Source organism: Daktulosphaira vitifoliae, unplaced genomic scaffold (assembly GCF_025091365.1).
Source record: "Daktulosphaira vitifoliae isolate Bord-2020 unplaced genomic scaffold, ASM2509136v1 Scaffold_5, whole genome shotgun sequence".
Classification (NCBI taxonomy): Eukaryota; Metazoa; Arthropoda; class Insecta; order Hemiptera; family Phylloxeridae; genus Daktulosphaira; species Daktulosphaira vitifoliae.
In genome coordinates this window covers 10,898,835-10,923,328 of record NW_026099576.1, presented here as the reverse complement: position 1 = coordinate 10,923,328, position 24,494 = coordinate 10,898,835, and the positions used below count along the sequence as shown (strand labels likewise).

Genomic DNA, 24,494 nt, shown 5'->3' with positions numbered 1-24,494 from the left:
ATATTTATCATGGTGTTTTTGTAATATGACTATTAATTAATTGCATTGTACTACTCAGCTTTCTTTTTAAATAATTCAATAAGTTTATAGAAACATACTTTAAAAATGCCTTTTTTTTAATTAGCTATTCGATTTTTATTAAAATAATAATTATATATTAAGAAAACTCTTTATGGAATTTTTTAATATTTTAATATTGGGAAATATTTCCCAATTTTTCATTGGGATAANTTAATATTGGGAAATATTTCCCAATTTTTCATTGGGATAATATAGGAATATATATACACTATATAATTTTTTAATTCATCCATTACATGTTTGACGAAGAACGTTCATTAAATATTAATTTTAAATTTTTTTTGTACTTAATTATGATTATCAAAAAAAAATTTTTATAAGAAATTTTACACAATTTTTTAATTCATCCATTACATGTTTGACGAAGAACTTTCATTAAATATTAATTTTAAATTTTTTTTGTACTTAATTATGATTATCAAAAAAAAATTTTTATAAGAAATTTTACACAGTTTTCAATTTTCATACACATTTATCATAAAAGTAACAAAATATACTATTACTTAAAAAATGTCTCCGTAAAAATTACATTATTCAATGATTGAATATCAATTTGTTACTAAATATAACTACTATAACAAGTATTTATTCACATATTATACTTAAAAATCAAAGAAATACTAATCAAAATATAATTAAAGAAATAGGAGTTGATGTTGTTTTTAGAACAATCCACCAAGTACTTAAAATTAAACAAAATCTATTAATTTTCATTTAAACTTTTCTTATAATACTGATTTTAGCCACATTTATCTATAATTATCACAACTATGCCAAATCTTCACTGTAAAGTAAACCCACTGTGCTACTATTTTTTTTAGCTTCGATACGAAGCGAAGAAGGTATTAATTTTACCATGAAGTGTTTACTTTTTTTTTGTGTATGTCACTAATTTTTCTCAGCTCTTACTTGACCGATTTTTCTTAACGATACGTCAATCGATCACAAATCATATTTAGTTGAATACATTTCCCTCAAAAATTGTAAATTTTTCGCTCGTTTCTCGTAAATGGGGTAAATTCTACAAAATATGACGACTTTTAAAGTCGGTATAATTTGACATTTCTTAATTTTTATTTTTTTATTAACTTTTATTATGACAATATTATAGCTCGACAATTACATAAGAATTAAATAAAATAGTATACATTCGCATTTTGAATTACAGGAATAATTGGTGTTAATTAGTATAACAAAAGTAAAATATATACAATAAATTATAATATATAATAAAGTTGTTAAATAGTACAACTAGCGCTCAATATAAAAGAAATGATGATAGTAATCACGGGAATAGAATGGGAATTTAGTACAACAGAGAAACAAAATTGGAAATTCCATTGGATTCTAAAAATTTTATAAGCAGACACCTACTTGAAGCCAAGGAAGAGCAATTCAATAAATAGTAAGGAAAATCTCCGAGGACTTCATTCTCATATAAATGACAAAAGGGTCAGAGTTCACGTTTAATTTGTAAGTGAATACTGGTAAAAGGTATGACCCAGTTTGAGTCGTAAAAAGCTAGAAATTATATTGCAAGATCTAGTTGATGAAACTACAGAATTTTGGAAGGGCTAGGTATGATGGACCGATGCCATCGGGCAAAGCTGTTAGGGAGAGAAGACCACTTGGTAAGCCATGCTTCCATCAGGGTAAATCTAAAGTAATGCAGAGCATCAGAATATGNGGGTAAATCTAAAGTAATGCAGAGCATCAGAATATGGAAGAAGAAAGGAATGATAATATAGGAATGATGATGCACATTTAGCCAAAGAATCAGCGAACTCGTTACCACGGATTCCGACATGGCTAGGGACCCAATGGAATTGAACTTCTTTACCAGAGGTTAAAATTTTGTGGAGGAGTGCTCAAATTGAAAGGATTATAGAGGAAGTTTGAGAATCAAAAGGGTTAAAATTAATATTCGGAAGACAAGCCTGCGAATCTGAGCAAATGAGAAAAGAGATATCTAGAGAAACAGAAATGTAAAGAAATGCATTGACAATAGCAATGCATTCAGTAGTAAAGGAGAAAGAAAAAGGATGCAGGTTGGTGAAAAATGAGATATTAAGACTTGTTATGTAGTAAGTACAGCCTGTTTTGGATAATGAGGCAGACACATCAGTAAAAATTAGACGTGAGTTGGGAAAGTTTGTAGAAGTATAGTGAGAGAATAAATTATTAATAATTGTCAAAGGAAGGGGTTAAAGGTTATAAGGCAAGAACTTAGAAATTAGTTAGAACATAAACAGTAGGGGTGATGATTCTTAAATTTTAAAAATGGATTTATCAAAACAATTTTTTTTATACCTTTACAATTTCCTACATTTTTAAATATGTTTTTATAAAAGTCTGAACATTAACAAGAGAAATTCAAATTATTAACTTTTACATGAAAAGATAACCTTATCAAATTAACTTTTGAAAACGTTTCCAAAATTTTTAAAATTGGTAATTTTTGACATTTTTCCACTTTTTTTCTAAAAATTGTCATAATTTATTGAAAAACGAACAAATTGAAATATATTTTTTTAATTGAAGCCTTAAGTGATTTTCTTTTATTTGATATAACATTTTTGAAAATTTGACCCTTTACCTGCTCACAGGGGTGGAATCAAAATAGCAACTTTTTTACAAAACTCAATTTTTTCAATTTAACTTTTGAAACTGTTCTAAAAATACTTGGTCCTTAAACATATATCTAATTAAAGTTAATGTTACGTACAATAAATTAAAAAAAAAAATTTTTCTCAACAACTTATCTTCTACATAAAAAAGGAAGTCTTAGTTAAAAAAATGCTATTTTTGTGTTCAAATTTTATTTTTTTTGTTTATTTAAAAAAAAAAAAAAACTTTACAAGAATTTTCCTTAGTAATGAATCCATCAATAAATATAAAATTTAAATGAATCTAACTTACATTAAATATAAATTTATTCTTACTTTGATAATTTTGCTTCTTCAAAGTTAAGAATTTTTTTTTTGTAAACTTTAAAATTTGTATAAAAAGTAGAACTTTTTTAACTTAACTGTTGAAAATTGNAGAATTTTTTTTTTGTAAACTTTAAAATTTGTATAAAAAGTAGAACTTTTTTAACTTAACTGTTGAAAATTGAACACTATCTATAGATTTACATTGAAGTGTTTCTTATGATAGTGATTTTAATCACTATCAGATATGATCTATAATTGTATCACTATGCCACGTAAAAAACCAATTAGCTACTTGTATTTGTAATCCCTCGTGAATTATATATGTATCTTAACTCAAAAATTTGAAACTTTAAATGTTTATATCTTATAAACTAATAAAGTTATATTAAAAATTCATAGTTATTTACTATTACATTAAAAACTCAAATATTTTATTAAATTCAAAATATGTGTTGCCATTAAAAAAACAAAGTTGACACACTTACAAGGCATAAGGGATGAACTTATATAGTATTTCATACTTAATATCTCGAGAAAAATGTGTAGCTAAAGATAACCAAAAATAAAAATGTTTAAATTATATTTATTCTGTATGTATTTGAGTGGATTATGATAAAAAAATCAACTTGTATATCTATCCATATAATATGTTAGATGGTATAGTGCAAAATGTATTTATATAATTATATTTTTTTTATTATATTAGACAGCTAAAAATACTATAGAACAAACAACTCAATATTTCGCGTCACAGGCTTTAGTTTTTTTGAAATGTTGTAACAATTAATATAAATTGTAAATATTTTAATTTATGTATTATATAATTTGCATGGCTACATATTTACTCAAAGTGTTGATTTATATTTTACTCGTGATTTAATCAAACAATAAAATAAAATGTCTAAATAATATATATTTATTTTTAAACGGCATTAATATAGTTTATATTAAAAAACAAAATTTATCAATAAATGTTGAACAATAATTATAATTATTGTTCAATTTTTTAACAATTGATTATAATCAATAATAAGGTTAGATTAATTAATTATTAAATGTAAAAATTTTAATTTTTAAAATTTATCCTTTACAAATGAAATTATTATTAATTATTAAAGATAATTAATGTTGTTAGTAACATTAATGTCGCTCACGTATGAATCCTACGTGTATTCAGTGTTTATTAGTACATTAATTTTATTTAAAATATCCATTACTTCTACTTTTTGTTTTACTCCCGAATAAAGTATATATTGAAAATGACGCTGTCCTAATAGCAACAGAAATTCTTTAATATAATAAGAAATTTTGTGTACATCTATTTTTTTTGTTGACTTCAAAAAATTTAATTTTTGAAATATGTCCAAAGCTTTTTGTTTCTTTTTGATCAATTGAGGTTGTAATGGTGGCAATGTAAAGTCTAGTATATTCAAAAAGTGGTTGATCATATCTTCAAGTTTTATTGAAATCTCCTCTATGTTACAAACCTCTAATTTAAAAATATATTCTTGCAGTGCTATATAATGAGGATTATTAACTTCTTTTAAACAATTTTTCATGGCTTCAAAAGCATTCAAAATTATATTTCTAACTTCTATTATTATTGCAGCACATTCAATAGCTATGTAACCACATTTCACAAGTAAAAAAGCATATATATATGTTCGTATTTTTAAGGAACACTGATATCCATTATAAGCGTCCTTAATTTTTAATTCTATGTTAATATTTGATATAAGTGCATCGTTAAACATACATTCGATAGTCCTGTGATTTCCAGTTGCCGGATCAAATACTAATCTATCACTGAGGTATTTCCAAGGAGGAGAATTTTTCAAATCAATCAGTTCTTTTCTACTGTGTCCAGCGACAAGTTTAAACATCATTAAAACAATATTTAGAAAAAATATTATCTTTGACATCATTTTTAAATTTATCATATTTGATAATTTCACTAACTTGAACGTAATTACAAAATATTTTAAAATGAACTATACTATTTTTGAAAACTTAAACTAATACCTATAATAATAAATTTTTGAATTGAGGTAATTTTGTTTATATATTTAAATTTTCATATTGAGAAGTTAATAAATTATAAAATAATACTATTTATAAAACTTCACAAGTGTGCAGGAAATAAATATAGATTATATTTTTTAATTTATTGTACATATTGTAATATGTATAATTAATGTTTAAATACGTTAGTGGTGGGAGATTTTTTATTCTTTATATGTAACATTACATGTAAACAACAATAAGCTATTACATGATTGTTATTTTAAGAAATTAAGTACAAAGAAAATGTACAATATATGTCATCTAATTGTTATATTGGCTTAGTATAAGTATGTTACATACATACTACGTTCCTCAGAAATATTACACCATGGTTTATGATAAACGTTAATTGTTTAGAAATATATTAACAAAATATACGTGAAAAACAAAAAAAAATCTTATATGATGTATGTTCACCTGCTCTTTATCTTTTATTTATGAGTCCGTCGTCCACTATTATTAATAATTGTTAATCATGTTTTCAAAAAGATAGTTCAGTTACTTACGACGCATCTCGCTGCATACCTCAACGTCATTCACTTTTCTATGTTATCGCTATTACTTTTCAGACGGTATCACCACCTTAACGTATGCCCAATGTAGCCACACATAGTATTGCCTGTTCAACAAATGGATTTTTTCTTTATCCGATCGTGTCACGTATCCAAGCGTGGTCGTTGATACGTTTCCATAGTGCATAGTAAAATTCCCTGCTACACACACATATATAGATGAATGCAACGAAGTATCGAGTATTATGAGTACAATAATAACGCATGCAACGAATGATGCGCACGTACCCTGTTTAACCCTATAATAGCATTACCCCTGTTGCTTTTGATATTTTTCACAGACAGTGAAGACTCAGTTACCCTCTTAAACAATTAAATGAATACATGTAAAATAAAAATTGAATGCACCCGTTCGTGCTACATGATCATAAACGCGTGTCTAATTAATGAGATCTTCTCCTAGCCACCGGTGTTATTACAAATAAAATATGTCCTTTTAAACTCATCAAAACAATTTCAGTTTATGAAAATTTTTTATTAAGATTGGATGAGCTTATTTTAGTTATATAATATACGATGTGTGTTAAAAAAATAACATGAATTTAAAATTTCGCGGGTTTGAAGAGTTCGATTATCAACATTTTTTTTTATAATGTTAGTACACAACATGTGTACTAACATTATATTCAGTAACATACTGAAATATGATTAAATTTTCAGCTGGATTTATTTTTTACTTTGTCATTGGCAGCCGCTAAATTTAGACATGTTTTTATGAGCTCGGCGATTATTGTTTGTTAAAAAAAATTGATCAAAGAATTTGTACCAAATTTTGCGTAAAAAATGAAATAAAGTCTAACAAAGTATGTGGAATGTCAACAAAGGCCTATGATAAGTCTTCCATGAATTAAACAAGTGTTTACGAATGGTTTAAGCGTTTCCATAAAGATATTGAAGATAACGAACCCGGGTCTTCAACACAATGCCCCAACACATCAACAACCGATGAAAACGTTAAAAAAGTAAAAGAAATAATTATGAACGATCGCCGAATTACAATCAGAGTAATTGCTGATGATGTTGGAATATTGATTGACTTATGCCATAAAATTTTTTCGGATGTTTTGGGTATGAAACGCGTAGCAGCAAAATTTGTCTTAAAATTGTTGAATTTTGAACAAAAATAGCTGTGAATGGAACTTGCTCAGGAGTCACTTAATGAAGTCAACGACAATGCAGAATTACTGAAACATGTTATATCAGGTGACAAAACGTGGGTTTATGGATACAATGTCAAAACTAAGGCTCAATCGTTCCTGTTGAGGCATTCTGGGTCGCCTAGACCGAAAAAGGCTCGACAAGTGCGATCGAACATGAAGGTTATACTCACTATATTCTTCAATTTTAGTGGCATAGTGCATAATGCAAATCTTTCCACGAGGCCAAACATCAATAAAGAGTCCTACCTACAAGTTCAACGACGTTTGCGTAAAAGAATCCGAAAAAATCGGCCGGATTTGTGGAAAATACATTCGCCAGACATGACTCCAAATGACTTTTTTCTATTTTTAAAAATAAAGAGAACCTTAATGAGCCATCGTTTTACAAGTATAGATGACATTAAAAGCGCATCGCTTGATCTGAAGGCTATCCCAAAGTTCGAGTTTGAGAAGTGTTTCGAGAATTGGAGAAGCGTTGACACAAGTTCATAATATCTAATGAAGACTTTTGAAGAATAACAAATGAATATTTTTTTTAAAAAACGAAAATTCCCGTTATTTTCTTAACACACCTCATATATTATGGTTATACAAAATAATTTATTATTTAGGAAAATGAATTAGTCCAACGTGTTTAAGTCAAAACGTGTAAACTTACTTATTTCAAAAGATTACACGCTTCAGTATAATAAAATACAGGGTTCTAAAACTGGCAATAGATGAAATTAAAAGTGTTTTGGTTACAAGGTTTTTAACAATTGCGTACTGTAAAAATGGTCATATAACGTTTCATTTAATCAAATAAAAACAAGAATTTTAGAACGCGATAAAAATTATACTAATCAGCAATATTTTTTAAATTGCGTCCGATTAGAAAACTTGTTGTGTTGTGAAAATATTGAATGTATCGATCATATAATGATACAAAACAATAATAATTTAAAAATGTTTATGAAAAAAAGATAAACTTTAGACAAAGATTTTATAAAATAAGTTTTTACCCTAAATCCAGTTGAATTCATTCATTTTATCGTAGAAATTAACTACAATGTGAATATTTTACCATTGACTATTTAATCAATCAAAAAATAAATACAATATTAAAAATTTACTTTTGATTTCTTTTAGGGACATGTTTTTCTCAATTTATCAATCATGAAGTATTTTTCATGTTCATCCCAGATCTCTTATAAGAGTGTCAACATTAATTTTAAAATGGCAATATTAGATATGTTATACAGAGTGTTCAGTAAGTCAGGAAACGGGTATCTATTGTTCTCATTGTTACAAACAACGAGAACAATAGAAACCCGTTTCCTGACTTACTGAACACCCTGTATATTAGATATTCAAATTCACCAAGAAATAATTACGGGAGTTTTCTGAGGAAATTCCCCGAAAATATCCAAAATCGGTAGTTTTTCAGGAATATTATAATGAAACACTAGCTTGCTTTTATTTATTAAGTATAAACAAGTGTAATGCGAATGCGACACAAAAAAATAAATAAGTTTCCCATTGAAATCGCCAATGCGTGTCAACAAAAGTTCAAACAGGATTTAAATTAAAATTTTATAGTACCTATTTTGTTAGTAGTTACATAACCTTCTAACTGTAGAAAACGGTTAATTTTTATAAACTGTTGATGTCATATTCATTTATTAAAATAAATTCATGAGCACCTATAATGTTATAAAATGTTTAAGAAATTTTTATTTCATAACTATAGAAAAAGATTAAGTGAACAAAAGGTTATTGTAGTATACGACATGAATATAATAAACGTGACGAGGCTTTTTTGTTTTATATTTTGATACCATCTAATATATTTAAAATATAAAAAGAACTTCAATCGACAAATTCATTTTCTCTATATCATCTTTGATGTAGATTATTTTTAAAACAACTTTAAACTGGTAAGTAGTAAGTAGTGATGTTCCACTAGAAATATTTCTCAAAAAACCGCCCAGAGAACAAAAAATATTACTCTGCATTACAGGAATATTTCCTCTGAAAAAAAAATACAAATTTTATGTATACATTGTATAGCTCACAGACAGTTCGAGATAAATGATAGTTTTAAATACTGATGTTGAGCAATGCCGACTATATTTTGCCTTTAGTATCGGCAATTTTCGAATAGTAACCTTTCTTTGAAACTAATAAATAATATAACCGCGTATTTGTAGATAGAAAGGGAAAAAAACCCAGCACAGGGGGGTCACGGCACAGTGGTGACGTGGCATAGTTGGATCAAGTATTATGATATCTGACAGTGATTAAAATCACTATAAAAAAAAACGCTTCGATGCAAATCTTTAGATAGTGTTTAATTTAAAAAAATTGGTGGATTATTCCAAAAGCAACATGATCTGCTAGTTCGTTATTAATATCCTGATTCAGATAAAGTATATTGAAAGAAAAAGGGATTATTAAAAATTATTATTTCTCATAAAAAAATTTTGTTGATCCATACACTTTTCAATAAGTTATAGCATTATAAAGTTAAAAATAAAAAAATAAAATCGAGAATTTTCACACAAAAATATCATTTGGTAGCCAATTTCACCCTGAAGACAAAGTAAAGTCCGAAATTTTTTTTTACCATAATAAAGTATATTACATTAGCTTTAATTTAATATACATATAAAAGTGTCAGACTTTCCGGAACACTTTCAAAAGTTAAGCTGAAAAAGTTCTACTTTCTACATGCATTTTTTAGATTTAAACCCCCCTTGTATATAGGGAAATAGTCCGATTTAAAAAAACAGTATGTCGAATGAAAGATGTACATAAATACTACTTCTCATGAAAAAATTGTATTGATCCATACATTTTTCAAAAAGTTATACAATAATAAAGTTAAAAATGTAAAATACAAAATCAAAAATTTTCACACAAAAATAACATTCGGTAGTCATTTTCACCGTGAAGATTAAATAAAGTCCGAAATTTTTTTTTTTCATAATAAAGTACATTACAATAGCTTTAATTTAAGATATATATAAAAGTGTCAGACCTTCTGGAACATTTTCAAAAGTTAAGTTGAAAAAGTTGATTTTTTGTAAAAAAGTTGTCATTTTAAATCCCTTCCTGTGGGCAGGTAAATGGTCAAATATGTAAAAAAAAATATACCAAATGAAAGGTAATGATATTATGCATCTATATAAAAGAAAATTATATTGATATGTTCATTTTTAAAAAAGTTATGGCACATTTTAGTAAAAAAAATTGAAAAAATTTCGAAAATTAGCGATTTTTAAATTTGTAATTTTTTTGGAGGTTTCCCCCATTTACGGGGAACGAGGGAAATTTTTTCAATTTTGAAGGGTAATGTCTTCGACTAGATACGATTTGNTCAATTTTTAAGGGTAATGTCTTCGACTAGATACGATTTGTGATCTTTTGACGTATCATTGAAAGGAATCGGTTCGGTGAGAGCTGAGAAAAATTGGTAACAGACACAAAAAAAAAACACATCTTAGTAAAACCAATACCTTCTCAACTTCGCATCGAAGCTAAAATATAAGATTTAGTGATCGAGCCTTAGAATGTAATAGATCAATAACAACACAGGTATAATCAATAAGAAATGATATTTTGGTTAAAAAACAAATAAGAGCATAAAAATGAACAAATTAATAAATAACAGAATATCCTTTTTCTAACCAATATATATATATTTTATGTGGACTGTATAAATCTTTGAACAAAACAATAAAAAAAAAAAATTCTTAATTTTTACCCACTGCTGTTTGGAGGTGATGAATACTGTAAAACTCCGGATACAGGGAAGGCAAATAACACCGTAACATTTATCAAACCAAACCGATGAGCAGCTCAATTTAACAAATGTGACCCCAACACTTGGCATCGTTATGACTGAAACGACCGAATAACTAAGAAGAAGAATTAGTCTTGAATGTTTCAAGACGTTGCAGGACCGGTTCAAACATAATCGCTGCGGCACCGTACCATTACGACGCGATGATGGTGGTGGTTGGGTTGGTGGAAATTATGTAAAAGGTCGCGGCTTACTGTTAACGTGGAATTGCCCGTCCATTCGACGGCTGCAGATCAAAAACAAACTATTGTCAAGATGTCAGTGGCATACCTGTCGTGATAGACACAAACGTGCAGACTACGACCCACTGACTTGCTCTTACAAAATACTGTGTTTTTATATTTATAAATGGTTAAAATTAACCTCATCCCATCTCATGTTTACCTAACAGGAGGTGAAGGGCAGATCTGTTATCCGATTTTTATCTTATAATAATATAAGTATTTCTGAACCACACTACTTCGCGTGCACTATTAAAAAAATCCAAATATATATCTTATATAGTGATAACAGTAGAAATTATACTTGCCATTAAAGGGAAATATGAATGATGGATAAGTTTCTATTTGTGTTACTGAACAAATGATAAAAATAGCAGATCTTGTTCATACGATGTATAAGAAAGTTTTGATATAATAAATTAAGATTCTCTTGAAACAAAAAATATAGTATTATTTAATAGAATTTCTTTCAAGTATTTAAATTCTTCCCATATTTTAATTATTTCAACATTTAATCTGGATAACATCCATATAATATTTTATTTCAGTAAAACTGAAAAATACACAATATAGAAAACAAAACATATACTTTCCCTTAAATATGATTCACTACCATTTTATGTATACAGTAGTCTTAATATATTTTTATTTACTCAATGATGCTTATTAGATAAAACAAAAATCAACTTTTTTTGCGAAATATAAATCAATTACGTGTTATTAAATTTTTCATACAATTAAACATTTCATTATGTATTGCTAAGCAGCATTAGTTTAAAGAGAATAGATATTTTGAGGGCATACTCCAAAAAATATATCAGATAAAGAAAGCCATGGTATTTTGTGTAATAATAAGAACTCACTTTCATCATCTGAAGAATGAAAGCAATAACAGTTCTCATTGGTGAAATATATTTATAATTGTTTTATCAAATTTGGTACCAATCCGTTTAGGTTAACCCGTACCCCCGGGCCTATTAAGTTGAGTCGAAGGGTCAAATTTAGTAGAAATAACTGATCTATGTCTCATAACTTATTTTTTGCTTAACTTAGAATTATAAAAGTAAAACTCAAGTAAAGGTAATTTTACAAGAAATTCAAAAATAATAACTTCAATGTTGTTTTCTTAATAAATAATAATAACTTTAAAAAAAAATGTTTTAAATTTTTAAGACTTTTACATGTGTTTTACTGTATGTAGTGTTTTTGTGAACTATTTATTAACTCGCAATTTAAATAAGTTATAAAAATGCACATTTATTCATTACAAAATATTAAAAATAAAATGATCAGTAAACTGATCTAAGGTAAATCTTGAGTAGTGTAAATCTACTCTACTTGGGTAGTTTAGATTTACAATACACAAGTTGTGGCGGGCGGTATAAGGTACACCCTCACTGCTTTCATAATTATCTTTTACTTTTTTTCTCTCCGTTAAGTTAATAATGTTAATCTAGTGATCGCCAAATTTATTGCCAACTAGACTAATTGCGTGCATATACCCCTATGACACGTAAGTTTCTTTATTTCTTTCCTAAAATCTTATTCTTTTAATATATAGAATTTTCAACGGTGTTCGTAACTACATTGATTTATCGTTATCAACCGTGGTTAAAATTTTATATAATAAAATTCTTTTCTAAAAAAGTTAGTTTAATCTTCGACGGTGATTATAACCTTCGCGTTATCAACCGTGATCAAGATAACTGGCTTTTCCTAATATTCATTTTAATCATTTACAATGGTGCTCGTAACAACGCGTTACCAACCGTGATCCAAAGGGTTATACTTCTCTCCTTACCTAAATAATTAGTTCTTATAGTAAGGCTGATATTATAGGTAGTTGTTTAGTATACATATATATTCGTTCCTTTTAAAATAAAACAAAAATAAGTTGATTATTTGAACAAATTTGTGATGTGATTTCGTATTATTGATAAATTTAAGTGAAGTAATATAAACTCAAAAGAGTACAAACGTAGAAACTTTTCAGACACTTGTATAGTGTTTTAAGTTATGAAACCTTTAATACTATATGGGCTGTAAATAAATTAACTTTTTTTTTATGGTATATACAAGTAATAAAATCATATAGGTTTGGTTAAAACTACAACTTATTAGTGGAAATTTATAACATAAGTATCTGAAATTAATTAACTAATAAATCTCATTAGTTATATTTTAAACGCCATAGTTATCTAGAATAGCGATAGAAGAAAAATCTCGGATTATGATGATTTCCAAGATAGGAGTGAAAAGGTTTGTAGAATAATTTAGTTTTTATGGAGAATTAACAGTTAAAGTTATATGATTTTTAAAAACATGCGAAGTTTGAAATCTATAGATTTATTTAATTGAAAACAAAATTTTTCAATTAAATTATTACTAAATGTTTTGCTTCTTTATATATTTATGTTGTTTTAATTCCATGTTAGATGGTTTATACTGATGTAATAATACCTTTACTTTTAGGTACCTATATTGCCTAACTTAAGCGCCGTTTGACTTGTAAAAATAATGTATTACACAAAATATATGTTCGATATTTACCTTTAAATATTTTTTAAATTTTATACTAATGTTAAAACAAAAAACATATATATTTATAAATATGGTGTTAGCTATCTAAAAAATAGTTGAAATATAATAATGTATTCATTATAATAAGAATTAGTGCAAGACTGTTAGATGGAAAAAGCGTCGTTTGTGTATAAAATCATATCGAAACATTAGGTCGTAATTTGTGAATATATCAATACTTAAATATATTTGTAAAATTATTTGCCAATAGAAATAAGTCTGATAAAAAAGAGAAAATAATGATATTTCATCATTTTTCTTAACACTCTTCAACTCGAGATTTAAATTTCCCTAGATTCACGTCTATGTCTAGTGTATTAAATTCATTATTAAACAGAATAACTTTTTAAACACTATCTACTGAATTTTCCTAAAAATAATAATTCTTTTTTGGCCTTTTAGGATGTCAACTTTATCTTTTCAAATAACAACGAACATAATTAATTAGCTTATAATACAGAAAACTATTTAGTAAAAAAATTATTGGTGATTTGGGTTGGCTTAAACATCAACAATTAAGATTAAAATCCTTTAAACGGAGAAAGTAATTAAGAAGAAGCGATATAGATGATAACTCTTTCAAGAAAAGTTCTATCAACATTTTTTTTTTTTTTATAAAATACACCTTTAAAATAATTTTTTTTTATTATTTTTATTATTATGAGTTCTTAATACACCCCCGATAAATCAACAACTACTTTCTTATTATTAAAACATTTTGATTTTTTCAAATTAGTACTAATTAAACAACAATACGCAATAGTTTATAAACTTTTTAGAAGTATTGAAAAACTAATTAATACATTTTTAAACGATTATGATTTTTAGCTTCAATGCTAATCTAAAAGGTATTCATAATATCAATGCCTGTTTTTTTTTTGTGTCTGTTCAAATACTCAGTTCTCACTGAGGCAATTTTGATAATCTACACGTCAAAAGAACATGATTAAAATTAGTTGAAGTTATCAGTACTAAAAATTGAAAAAAAAAACATTAACATTATAAATTTAGAAAATTATCTCAAAATTATGCAATCATAAAATATTACATTTTAAAATATTTTTTTCTTTATTTTAAGCTGCTATTGTGTATTTTTAAAAACTGTGATACTTATCTAATTTTTAAAACAAAAATTTGTATTTAATTTTATAAAAATGAATACTAAAAAAAAATTAGTTTTCGTGTAATGTACATGAATTATTCATTTTTACTATTTTTTAAATTTGATAAATCAAATTATAAGCTAGTCAATATAATTAATTCTATTACTATTTTTTAAAAGCTGATATGTCATTTTTAGCAATTCCTCAGATGAGCAAAAACAATTTAATAACTTCAATGAAGTTATATAAAAATTATTATTTTAGAAATGCAAAAAACAAACCTTTCTGATAAAATTGACTTGCAATTTCTGGGACAAGGAAGATATTTTTCTGTTTATACATTATGAAAAATCTCAAAACCCCATATTTGTGACCTATCAACTTTAAATATGAGATACAGAATTGTAAATGTACAAAAATATGTTAGTATAATATCCATTTATTTTTTAATAAATTAGCTATCTATTTCTTTCAACATTTCGTAGTATATTAATAGTTTTTTTCTCAAAAAACAATATTTAATTCCCATAAATATTCATTGTTAATAGTAGAATCCATTTTTCTCAAAATAAACATTAGATCTGTTGTAGATTTATTTTTTAAATCATTTAATAAAAGTGTCTTTATTTCCATGTAGTTTTTATTATCACATAACTTCATAAATATGGAAGGTTTTTTTTTTTTTGAGTGTTTTACTTTTACTGTCAACTCAAAATAATGCAAAAAGTTATTTTTCATTGCTTCAAGTTCTTTTAAAATTTCCAATTTATTCTTACATTTTTTTAACTGTAAAATGTATTCTTGTATTGCAACATGATGAATATTATCTACTTTATGTAAGAAATCTTTCATTACCTCAAAACTATTTAAAATAATTTTCTTGACTTCTTCTGGATCACCATCATGAATGAGTATTTCATAACCATATGAAGCTAACCAGAAAGCATGTGTGTATGTGTGTCTTTTTAAGACCCATTGAAATCCATAAACAAAAGCATAATTGGTTTTTAAATTTACAAGTGTAGTATTTGAATTAAGTGCATCCGAGAATAAATTTTCTAGAGTTATTAACTTGCCAGTTTCCAAATCAGTTACTTTTTTAAAACTGATATAACGCCATATAGAAGAATTTTGAAGAAATATCAAATCAAATCTGTCGTAATTAATGAGACGTCCATTCACAATGTCAATTACGGCAATTAATAAAATAATAACCATTAAAGTCATTTAAAATATTTTTTTCACATCTAACTATAATTATAAAATTTAAAAATTTATTGAATACTTTTTATTTTCTAGTCAAAAGTTGTAAATTGCCGTTTTATTTAAATAAAGGTGATAAATTATAAAGTAAATAACACTCTATAAATAAAATATATTACGCGTAAATAATTGGATATTGAAGTTTCAAAATAAGATTTAAATTCAATCATATTTCCATATTACAATTAATTTTATTTAAAAATAATTATTCTACCATAAAAGTGTTATGTCTTTTAAAGTGACTGAATATATAAATAGTTATCAATAACAATAAAATGTTTTGAAATATATTTCAAAGTTATTGGAATATTTTTATTTGAGTTAATAGAATATTAAAAAAATTAAGTAGAAAAACAAGATTATAAATCATAAATTTGTTTTATTTTTATAAATTAGCATATGTTATTCTGATAAATTTAATGATAATTTATAGATAGACATATTATTTTTTTGTTAGATTTACACGTTGTTTACCAAAAGCAAACTCATTCTCATCAACATAATTCAGTTCTATGAAAAACTTTTTTTTATTAGACTTTACTTAAAGACTTAGTTTAAATATATGACTTAAAAGTAATTTTTTAATATTAATTATAAATAATTACATTTGTTCAGGTTTTTATTCAGATAATTACTTTAATATAATAACTGTTATATTGTTTTAAAATTAATCACACATTTAAAATTCGAAATAAAATTAATTATTTTTTAGCTTCGGTGCAAAGCGCAGAAGGTATTAATTTTACTATGATGTTTTTTTTTTTTTTATGTCTGTTGCCACTTTTTCTCAGCTCTCACAGGACCGATTTCTTTCAAAAATACGTCAAAAGATCACAAATTGTATCTAGTTGAAGACATTACCCTTAAAAATTGAAAAAAATTCCCTCGTTCACCGCAAATGGGGGAAATATCCAAAAAAATTACAAATTTAAAAATCGCTAATTTTCGAAATTTTTTCACTTTTTTTTCTTAAAACTTCCATAACTTTTTGAAAAATCAACAAATCAACATAATTTTTTTTTATACTAAAATCTTAGATGTTTTCCTTTCATTTGATATCATTTTTTTGAAAATCTAACACTACACCTGCTCATTGGGGGGAATTTAAAATTGCAACTTTTTTACAAAAAATAACTTTTTCAACTTAATTTTTGAAAATGTTCCGGAAATACTGCGTCCTTTAAACATATATCAAATTAAAGCTTATTTTATGTACTATAAAATGAAAAAGAAAATTTGTTCCGACGACCTATCTTCTATGCGCAAATGGCTACCATATTCAAAAATATGCTATTTTAACAAATTTTTTTTTTTTAATTAAACACTATCTACAGATTTGCATCGAAGCGTTTTTTATGATAGTGATTTTAATCACTGTCAGATATCATCTATACTGGACCCAACTATGCCTCGACCCCTCTGTGCTGCCACCCCACTGTGCTACCGTTTTTTTAAATTATAGACCAATATATACTTTACTAAATCAAATTTTTATGCTGATAAATAATATTAATATTTATTTTAAAAAAATATGATAGGGTCGATGACTTTATTTTGGATAAATATTCGTAAAGATGAGAAAAATGTTTTAATTAAACTATGAGCGTTTTAAATTTTTATTAAAAACGCTCAATGCCATCAGCGTTTATTGATTTGTAATCTAAAGTTTTTACCAGGCCTGTCCAGAAACGTCCACATGCAAAGTTTTTTGTAACATATGATATCAGTTTGGGCATATTAATTTTTTTTTAATTTTATGTATTTTACACATTTAATACGGAATTTAAAGATTGCTTTTAATGAATATTATGTTTTCTTTCGCCATTTGTAATGTAATATAGGTCATTATTTTATAAAACTGAAAACAAAGAATTTTTGTAATGTTTGGTTTAACTATGAATTTCTTAATCTATTATTACAAAAATATAATATAGTCTATTATTTGTAAACCTAGAAGTAGAACACTTATGTAATGTTTAGATTAATTGTAATTCCCCAAATTATTGTTACTAAACCAAGAAGTAAATATTTATAAACATTTTTGAAAATTATGGCATTATGAATCTCTTGATCTATTATTACTAAAATATAATATAGTCTATTATTTGTAAACCTAGAAGTAGAACACTTTTGTAATGTTTGGATTAATTGTAATTCCCCGAATTATTGTTACTAGATCAGGAATTAAATATTTATAAACCTTTTTGAAAATGATTACTATATGAATTTTATAAAAAGACAAACAAAATATTTTAGTATATAAGATGAAACGGAATGAATTAAAAAGTGAGTAAGAGAAGACCTCGGGAGTACCGAAGGTAATCTCTTTCCGTGTGGTACGTTTGTGACATTAAGTTTTTTGTGTATTATTTATTTATCCGGTTTTTAAGTGTATTAATTTTTTATATGTTTTATTTTGATTGATTATATCTTTATTAACTACTTTTTGCGTTATTATTGAACTACTAAAACTATAAGTTAGAACAAAAAGATTGTTCCTTAAATAAATACAACAGTAAGGACAGCCCAAAGGGCTTAATGTGCCGTAGGTTCGTAGGCACCCAAGGTAAGAGGCAGTTAGGCTAAGCTTAGTATTACAAATTAAAAATTGTTAACTTATTTATTTATTTATTAAAAACAAATAATTAATACATGTTTTTAACGTAATGTATGAAAATTATTTAAAAAAAATAATGCACAGTATTCACTGCATCAGAAGTTATTAAAGATTTCAAAACCTGCCGAGGGTATTATCTTGTAGTATTATATGTGCATTAAACTTTATATAAATTAAATAAATTACTTATAAAGTAAATAATCAACTAGATATTTAGGAGTGTAATATGTCTGATTTGTTATATCAAAATCCTTATCATCATCATTATTCATCTCATCATTTTCATCACTTGAGATAGGACTACAATGTATTCTTATATCATTCGTATTATCACCAGGAAAATAAAGTGATCGATATATGTCTTCATGATTTCCTAATTGTTCTAAAAAAAAAAAATTTAATTATAATTTTCATATAAAAAATATATATATTTTAATTTTTTAATTAATTATTTTAATGGAAACTACTCAATTTTTAATAAAATAGTAATTTTTTTTGGGATTTTCTTAGATACTTACGTACTTATATTTATCTGTTATAAAATAATTATTAGGTTAATCTCTTATTAAGATGTAAACATTATTATATTAAATGACAACGTTTATATTTAACTAGCTGAAATAACAAAAAAATATTACTTAATTAAGAAAATGCCGTAGCGAAGAATTTTTGAAGAAGTATTTTAAAAGTTATCAATCATTTTATGTATTGACTGGAGGTGACTAACTAGTGCTGCTATTTTTAATACTAGTCATTTCTCATCCTGACTTCTCATTTCATTAAAATATAAAAATGTTAATAACTCTTAAAATACTCGTTCAAAAATTGATATCGACCGGTCACTTTTAAATTACATAATTTTTCACTATTTAAACAAGTTAAATATATATACTGTTAAAAAAAAAAATTAATTCGACACTCAAATATAATATGAAAAGTAAGAAATAAAAATTATTTTACAACATATTAATGAAAAGACCTATGTAATTAACAAAAGCCTATAAAATAAAATCTCAAAAAAATTATTTTATGAAAAATTGAGTTTCTAGCGTTTGTAATATCACTCATTAAATATATTTCAAATATTCATTTGAGAATCATTAAGATTAATATATTTATACAATTTTATGAATAATTTCGTCAAGTTTTAAATATTATATGTAGAAAACCTTGAATATACAGAACGACCGAAATCTGGTAGTCAGTATTTTATTAGAAACTATTGTAAATTGTTATTTATGTAATAAATATATTAGGTTCAAAAAATTCAATATATGTAGTCAAATATATATTAATTAAAAATTTGTTTTTAAATTTAAAAACCTTAATTTTNATATATTTAATTAATATATTATATTAATTAAAAATTTGTTTTTAAATTTAAAAACCTTAATTTTCTTAAACGGTAATACTTGTTTGTGACCTGATATTAACTATAGTTCATATAAAAAATAATTATATTTTAGTCTTTACTTAAATACATAAATGTATTTAAAATGCTGTAGTGGAAAAAATTATAACTATCATTATAATTATACTTTTAAAAAAACTCTAAACAGAATTAATTTATAAAACGTTGTAAAAATTCTTTATATTCTTTTATTTGACTGGAAGAANATTTTATTTGACTGGAGGAAAATAATCATGAAAATGATTTTGTAAACTAACCATATGGTAAATTAAATTTGAGAATAATTTTAAGTGTACGGTTATTTATGTATTCTGAAGGAATATATTTATTGGCAGCCTCAAAAATATACTGATATTTCTTTAATTCTGAAGTTAATAGAGCAATTTTATTTACTTCCTTAACAGCTAAATCATAAATGCTTCTAATATTGTCTTCTTTGATATTTTTTATCTCTAAATGACACTTTGTCCAACATAAAAAATGGCTTCTCAAAAATTCACAGAAAAATTTAGAAATTGATTGAACTTTTTTATTTATAAACAAATTATTGTGATCTTTGAAGGATGAAATAAGATTGAAAATTATATTAAATGCATGATACATTTTATTTGTATATATTTTATTAAATAAATTCAAATCCATAAAGGATTTCATATTTTCAACAATATGTTGGCCCATTTCAATGATTTTATATTTCATTACGTATTTTAATTCCTCATTTTTAAATTTGAGATGAATAATGAACTTATGAACTAATGAAATATAAAAACGTAGAATCGCTATAATTGGACGAAATATTGCTGCATTTACTACATTTTGAAATGCTTTTACATATTTAACGTCAAAATTAAACTTGATGAAACGAAACACATCGAATAACGTTATTTGATAATTATTATTGTTCTTTATTTTCAACGGGGCATATCGAACCATATCTAAAACATCATATAGCTCTTTATCACTGTTATATTTAGCATATCGTTTTGCTTGAGAACCTGATGCAAGATCTAGCTCCATAAAACAAGGCCGACTTTCCATCAAATCGTAAAACAAAATATTCTTAGGATTGAAAATATTGTATGTTTTTCTTTCAAAAGCTAATGCTAAGTGTTTTATTATGTCACAATAATTTTTTAATATTTCAGTATTATTCATTACAAACATTTCTTTTACAGTCAAATATTCCTTCATAATTTGAATTATTTTATTGTTTAGTTTTTCGATTTCATTACGTAAGACTTCTAGGCTGTGTTTTATTGGCTCTTGAAAATTAGTTAAAGATATGAAATAGTTTCTACCTGATACATTTAAACACCTTTCATTTATAGAATATTCCAATCTTTCTACAATTGAACGATGTAGAATTTTATAGCCTTTAAGTAAATTTTGTGAGTTTTCAGTTCTATTAAATTCGCCATTTTCGTCATTTCCAATCATATTTATAGATCCCGAAACGTTATTCAAATATAAATTTACGGTCATTATATCCTCTGCGATATATTTATCGTCCATTTCTCGTAATGAATCTAACATTATCATAACAATTTCGCCATGAGATTGTAATGCTGTTCCATAATTTTTTAATTCAAATTCAGAAATGTTATTTTCGATGTTAAACAAATATTTCTCACTATATTTGAAATAATTAAACAAATGTTCAGAGAAATTGCAATGTAATTCCAAAGGGTCTAAGGAAATTGCACATTTTATGTTAACAAATAATATTTTAATAAATATTAAAATTTTAAATATGATCATTATGACGTATACTCTAACTACTACTAACAAATTTTAAATAAATATAAAAAAGAGTAACATTTGTTATATAATTATGTTAAATATAATATAATAATATATAATTATGATTTATTTGCTATAAAAAAAAAATCTTAATGCTTTTATAGAATATTCTATTTGCTTTAATATATTTACTTTGTTTTTTAAACCTTATGTTTCGATGCTTTTTATTTTTAGTCAATCTAATTTTGTATTTATGACTTCACATAATATAAATTAATTTTAATTTGTATGCACATTGTATATATGTACGTTAAGATCAACATAAAGTTAAGCTTCAGAGCAAAATCGTCCTTCAAAGCAAAAAAAAAATACTTATAATTATATTGAAAGATTACAAATATAAAAAAAAGTCTAATTAATTGGCCGCAACGAAAAACTTATAACTTTCATGGCGCATTGAAAAATTAACAAGAAAAGGGTCGCTAACCTACTGGGCGAGACAATGTATGGTCGGAACACAGTAGGATTTTAAAGAGAAATTGACTTTTGTATATTAAAACAATTAAAAAAACCCAGCACAGGGGGGTCGCGGCACAGTGGTGACGTGGCATAGATGGATCAAGTATAATGATATCTGACAGTGATTAAAATCACTATCATAAAAAACGCTTCGATGCAAATCTTTAGATTGTGTTTAATTTTAAAAAATTGGTGGATTATTCCAAAAGCAACATGATCTGCTAGTTCGTTATTAATATCCTGATTCAGATAAAGTATATCGAAAGAAAAAGGGATTATTAAAAATTACTTTTTCTCATAAAAAATTTTTGTTGATCCATACACTTTTCAATAAGTTATAGCTTTATAAAGTTAAAAATGTAAAAAATAAAATCGAGAATTTTCACACAAAAATATCATTTGGTAGCCAATTTCACCCTGAAGACAAAATAAAGTCCGACATTTTTTTTTACTATAATAAAGTATATTACATTAGCTTTAATTTAATATATATAGAAAAGTGTCAGACTTTCCGGAACACTTTCAAAAATTTAGTTGAAAAAATTCTACTTTCTATATGCATTTTTTAGATTTAAACCCCCCTCGTATATAGGAAAATGGTCCGATTTAAAAAAACAGTATGTCGAATGAAAGATGTATATAAATACTACTTCTAATGAAAAAATTGTATTGATCCATACATTTTTCAAAAAGTTATAGCATAATAAAGTTAAAAATGGAAAATACAAAATCGAAAATTTTCACACAAAAATAGCATTCGGTAGCCATTTTCACCATGTAGATAAGATAAAGTCCGAAATTGTTTTTTTTCATAATAAAGCATATTACATTAGCTTTAATTTAAGATATATATAAAATTGTCAGACTTTCCGGAACATTTTCAAAATTTAAGTTAAAAAAGTTAATTTTTTGTGAAAAAGTTATCATTTTCAATCCCCCCTTGTGGACAGGTTAAGAGTTAAATTTATGAAAAAAATATACCAAATGAAAGGTAATGATATTATGCATCTATAAAAAAAAGAATTATATTGATTTGGTTATTTTTTAAAAAGTTATAGCAATTTTAAGTAAAAAAAATTTATAAAATTTCGAAAATTAGCGATTTTTAAATTTGTAATTTTTTTGGAGGTTTCCCCCATTTACGGGGAACGAGGGAATTTTTTTCAATTTTNCTTATTAAGATAAAGTATGTCTAATAAAAAAAGGATTATTAAAAAATATTATTTCTCATAAAAAATTGTGTTGATCCATACACTTTTCAATAAGTTATAGCATTATAAAGTTAAAAATGTAAAAAATAAAATCGAGAATTTTCACACAAAAATAGCATTTTCGCCGTGAAGACAAGTCCAGAGGTTAAATTTTTTTTTTCAAATTAAGTATATTACATTAGCTTTAATTTAAGATATATATAAAAGTATCTGACCTTCCAGAACATTTTCAAAAGTTAAATTGAAAAAGTTAATTTTTTGTGAAAAAGTTTTCAATTTTAAATCCCCCCCTGTGGTCAGATAAAGGGTCAGATTTACAAAAAAAATATACCAAATGATAAATAAAGACATCAAGCATCTATATAAAAAAAAAATTACTTATCCATACATTTTCCAAAAAGTTATAGCATTATTAAGTTAAAAATATAAAAAAAAATTATTTTACAAAAATCGTAATTTTTTATTAACTTTGATGTCANATTTTACAAAAATCGTAATTTTCTATTAATTTTGATGTTTATTTTCACCACGAAGACAAGTCCAGAGGTCAAATTTTTTTTTTGAAATTAAAGTATATTACATAAGCATTAATTTAAGATGTATATAAAAGTGTCAGACCTTCCGGAACATTTTCAAAAGTTAAGTTGAAAAAGTTCTACTTTATATATGTATTTTTTATATTTTAAGCACCCCTACATATAGGGAAATGGTCTGATTTAAAAAAAAATATACCAAATGATAAGTAAAAACATTAAACATCTATATAAAAAAAATATATATTGATATGTTCATTTTTGAAAAAGTTACGGCAGTTTATAGAAAAAAAAATTGAAAAAATTTCGAAAATTAGCGATTTTTAAATTTGTAATTTTTTTGGAGGTTTCCCCCATTTACGGGGAACGAGGGAAATTTTTTCAATTTTGAAGGGTAATGTCTTCGACTAGATACGATTTGTGATCTTTTGACGTATCGTTGAAAGAAATCCGTTCGGTGAGAGCTGAGAAAAAGTGGTAACAGACACAAAAAAAAAACACATCATAGTAAAACCAATACCTTCTAGCTTCGCATCGAAGCTAAAACATCTAACAAGATTTTTTGGTGTGGCTTCAGTAGGTTACGAATAATTATACACCGCTCTTATGCAAATTAAGGCGTGTTTGAATTCTGGGTCAATA

General features: G+C 25.3%; 1 protein-coding gene across 1 annotated transcript; it reads right to left on the bottom strand.

Moving 5' to 3' along the window:
* Positions 1–18,422: 18,422 nt before the first annotated feature.
* On the bottom strand, positions 18,423–21,656 carry LOC126908162 (uncharacterized). Its single transcript, XM_050690074.1, has 2 exons — positions 20,107–21,656; positions 18,423–18,820 (listed from the first exon to the last, which is right to left on the bottom strand). The coding sequence occupies exons 1-2, from the start codon at positions 21,605–21,607 to the stop codon at positions 18,621–18,623; spliced, it is 1,701 nt and encodes a 566-aa protein (XP_050546031.1). The 5' UTR covers positions 21,608–21,656; the 3' UTR covers positions 18,423–18,620.
* Between the last annotated feature and the right edge of the window lie 2,838 nt (positions 21,657–24,494).

Coding starts and splice junctions, on each gene's coding strand:
- LOC126908162 (XM_050690074.1), bottom strand. CDS start 21,607: ATGATCATATTTAAAATTTTAATATTTATTAAAATATTATTTGTTAAC. Junction 18,821..20,106: donor CAAATTTAATTTACCATATG/GTTAGTTTACAA, acceptor TTTTTTTTTTAG/AACAATTAGGAAATCATGAA.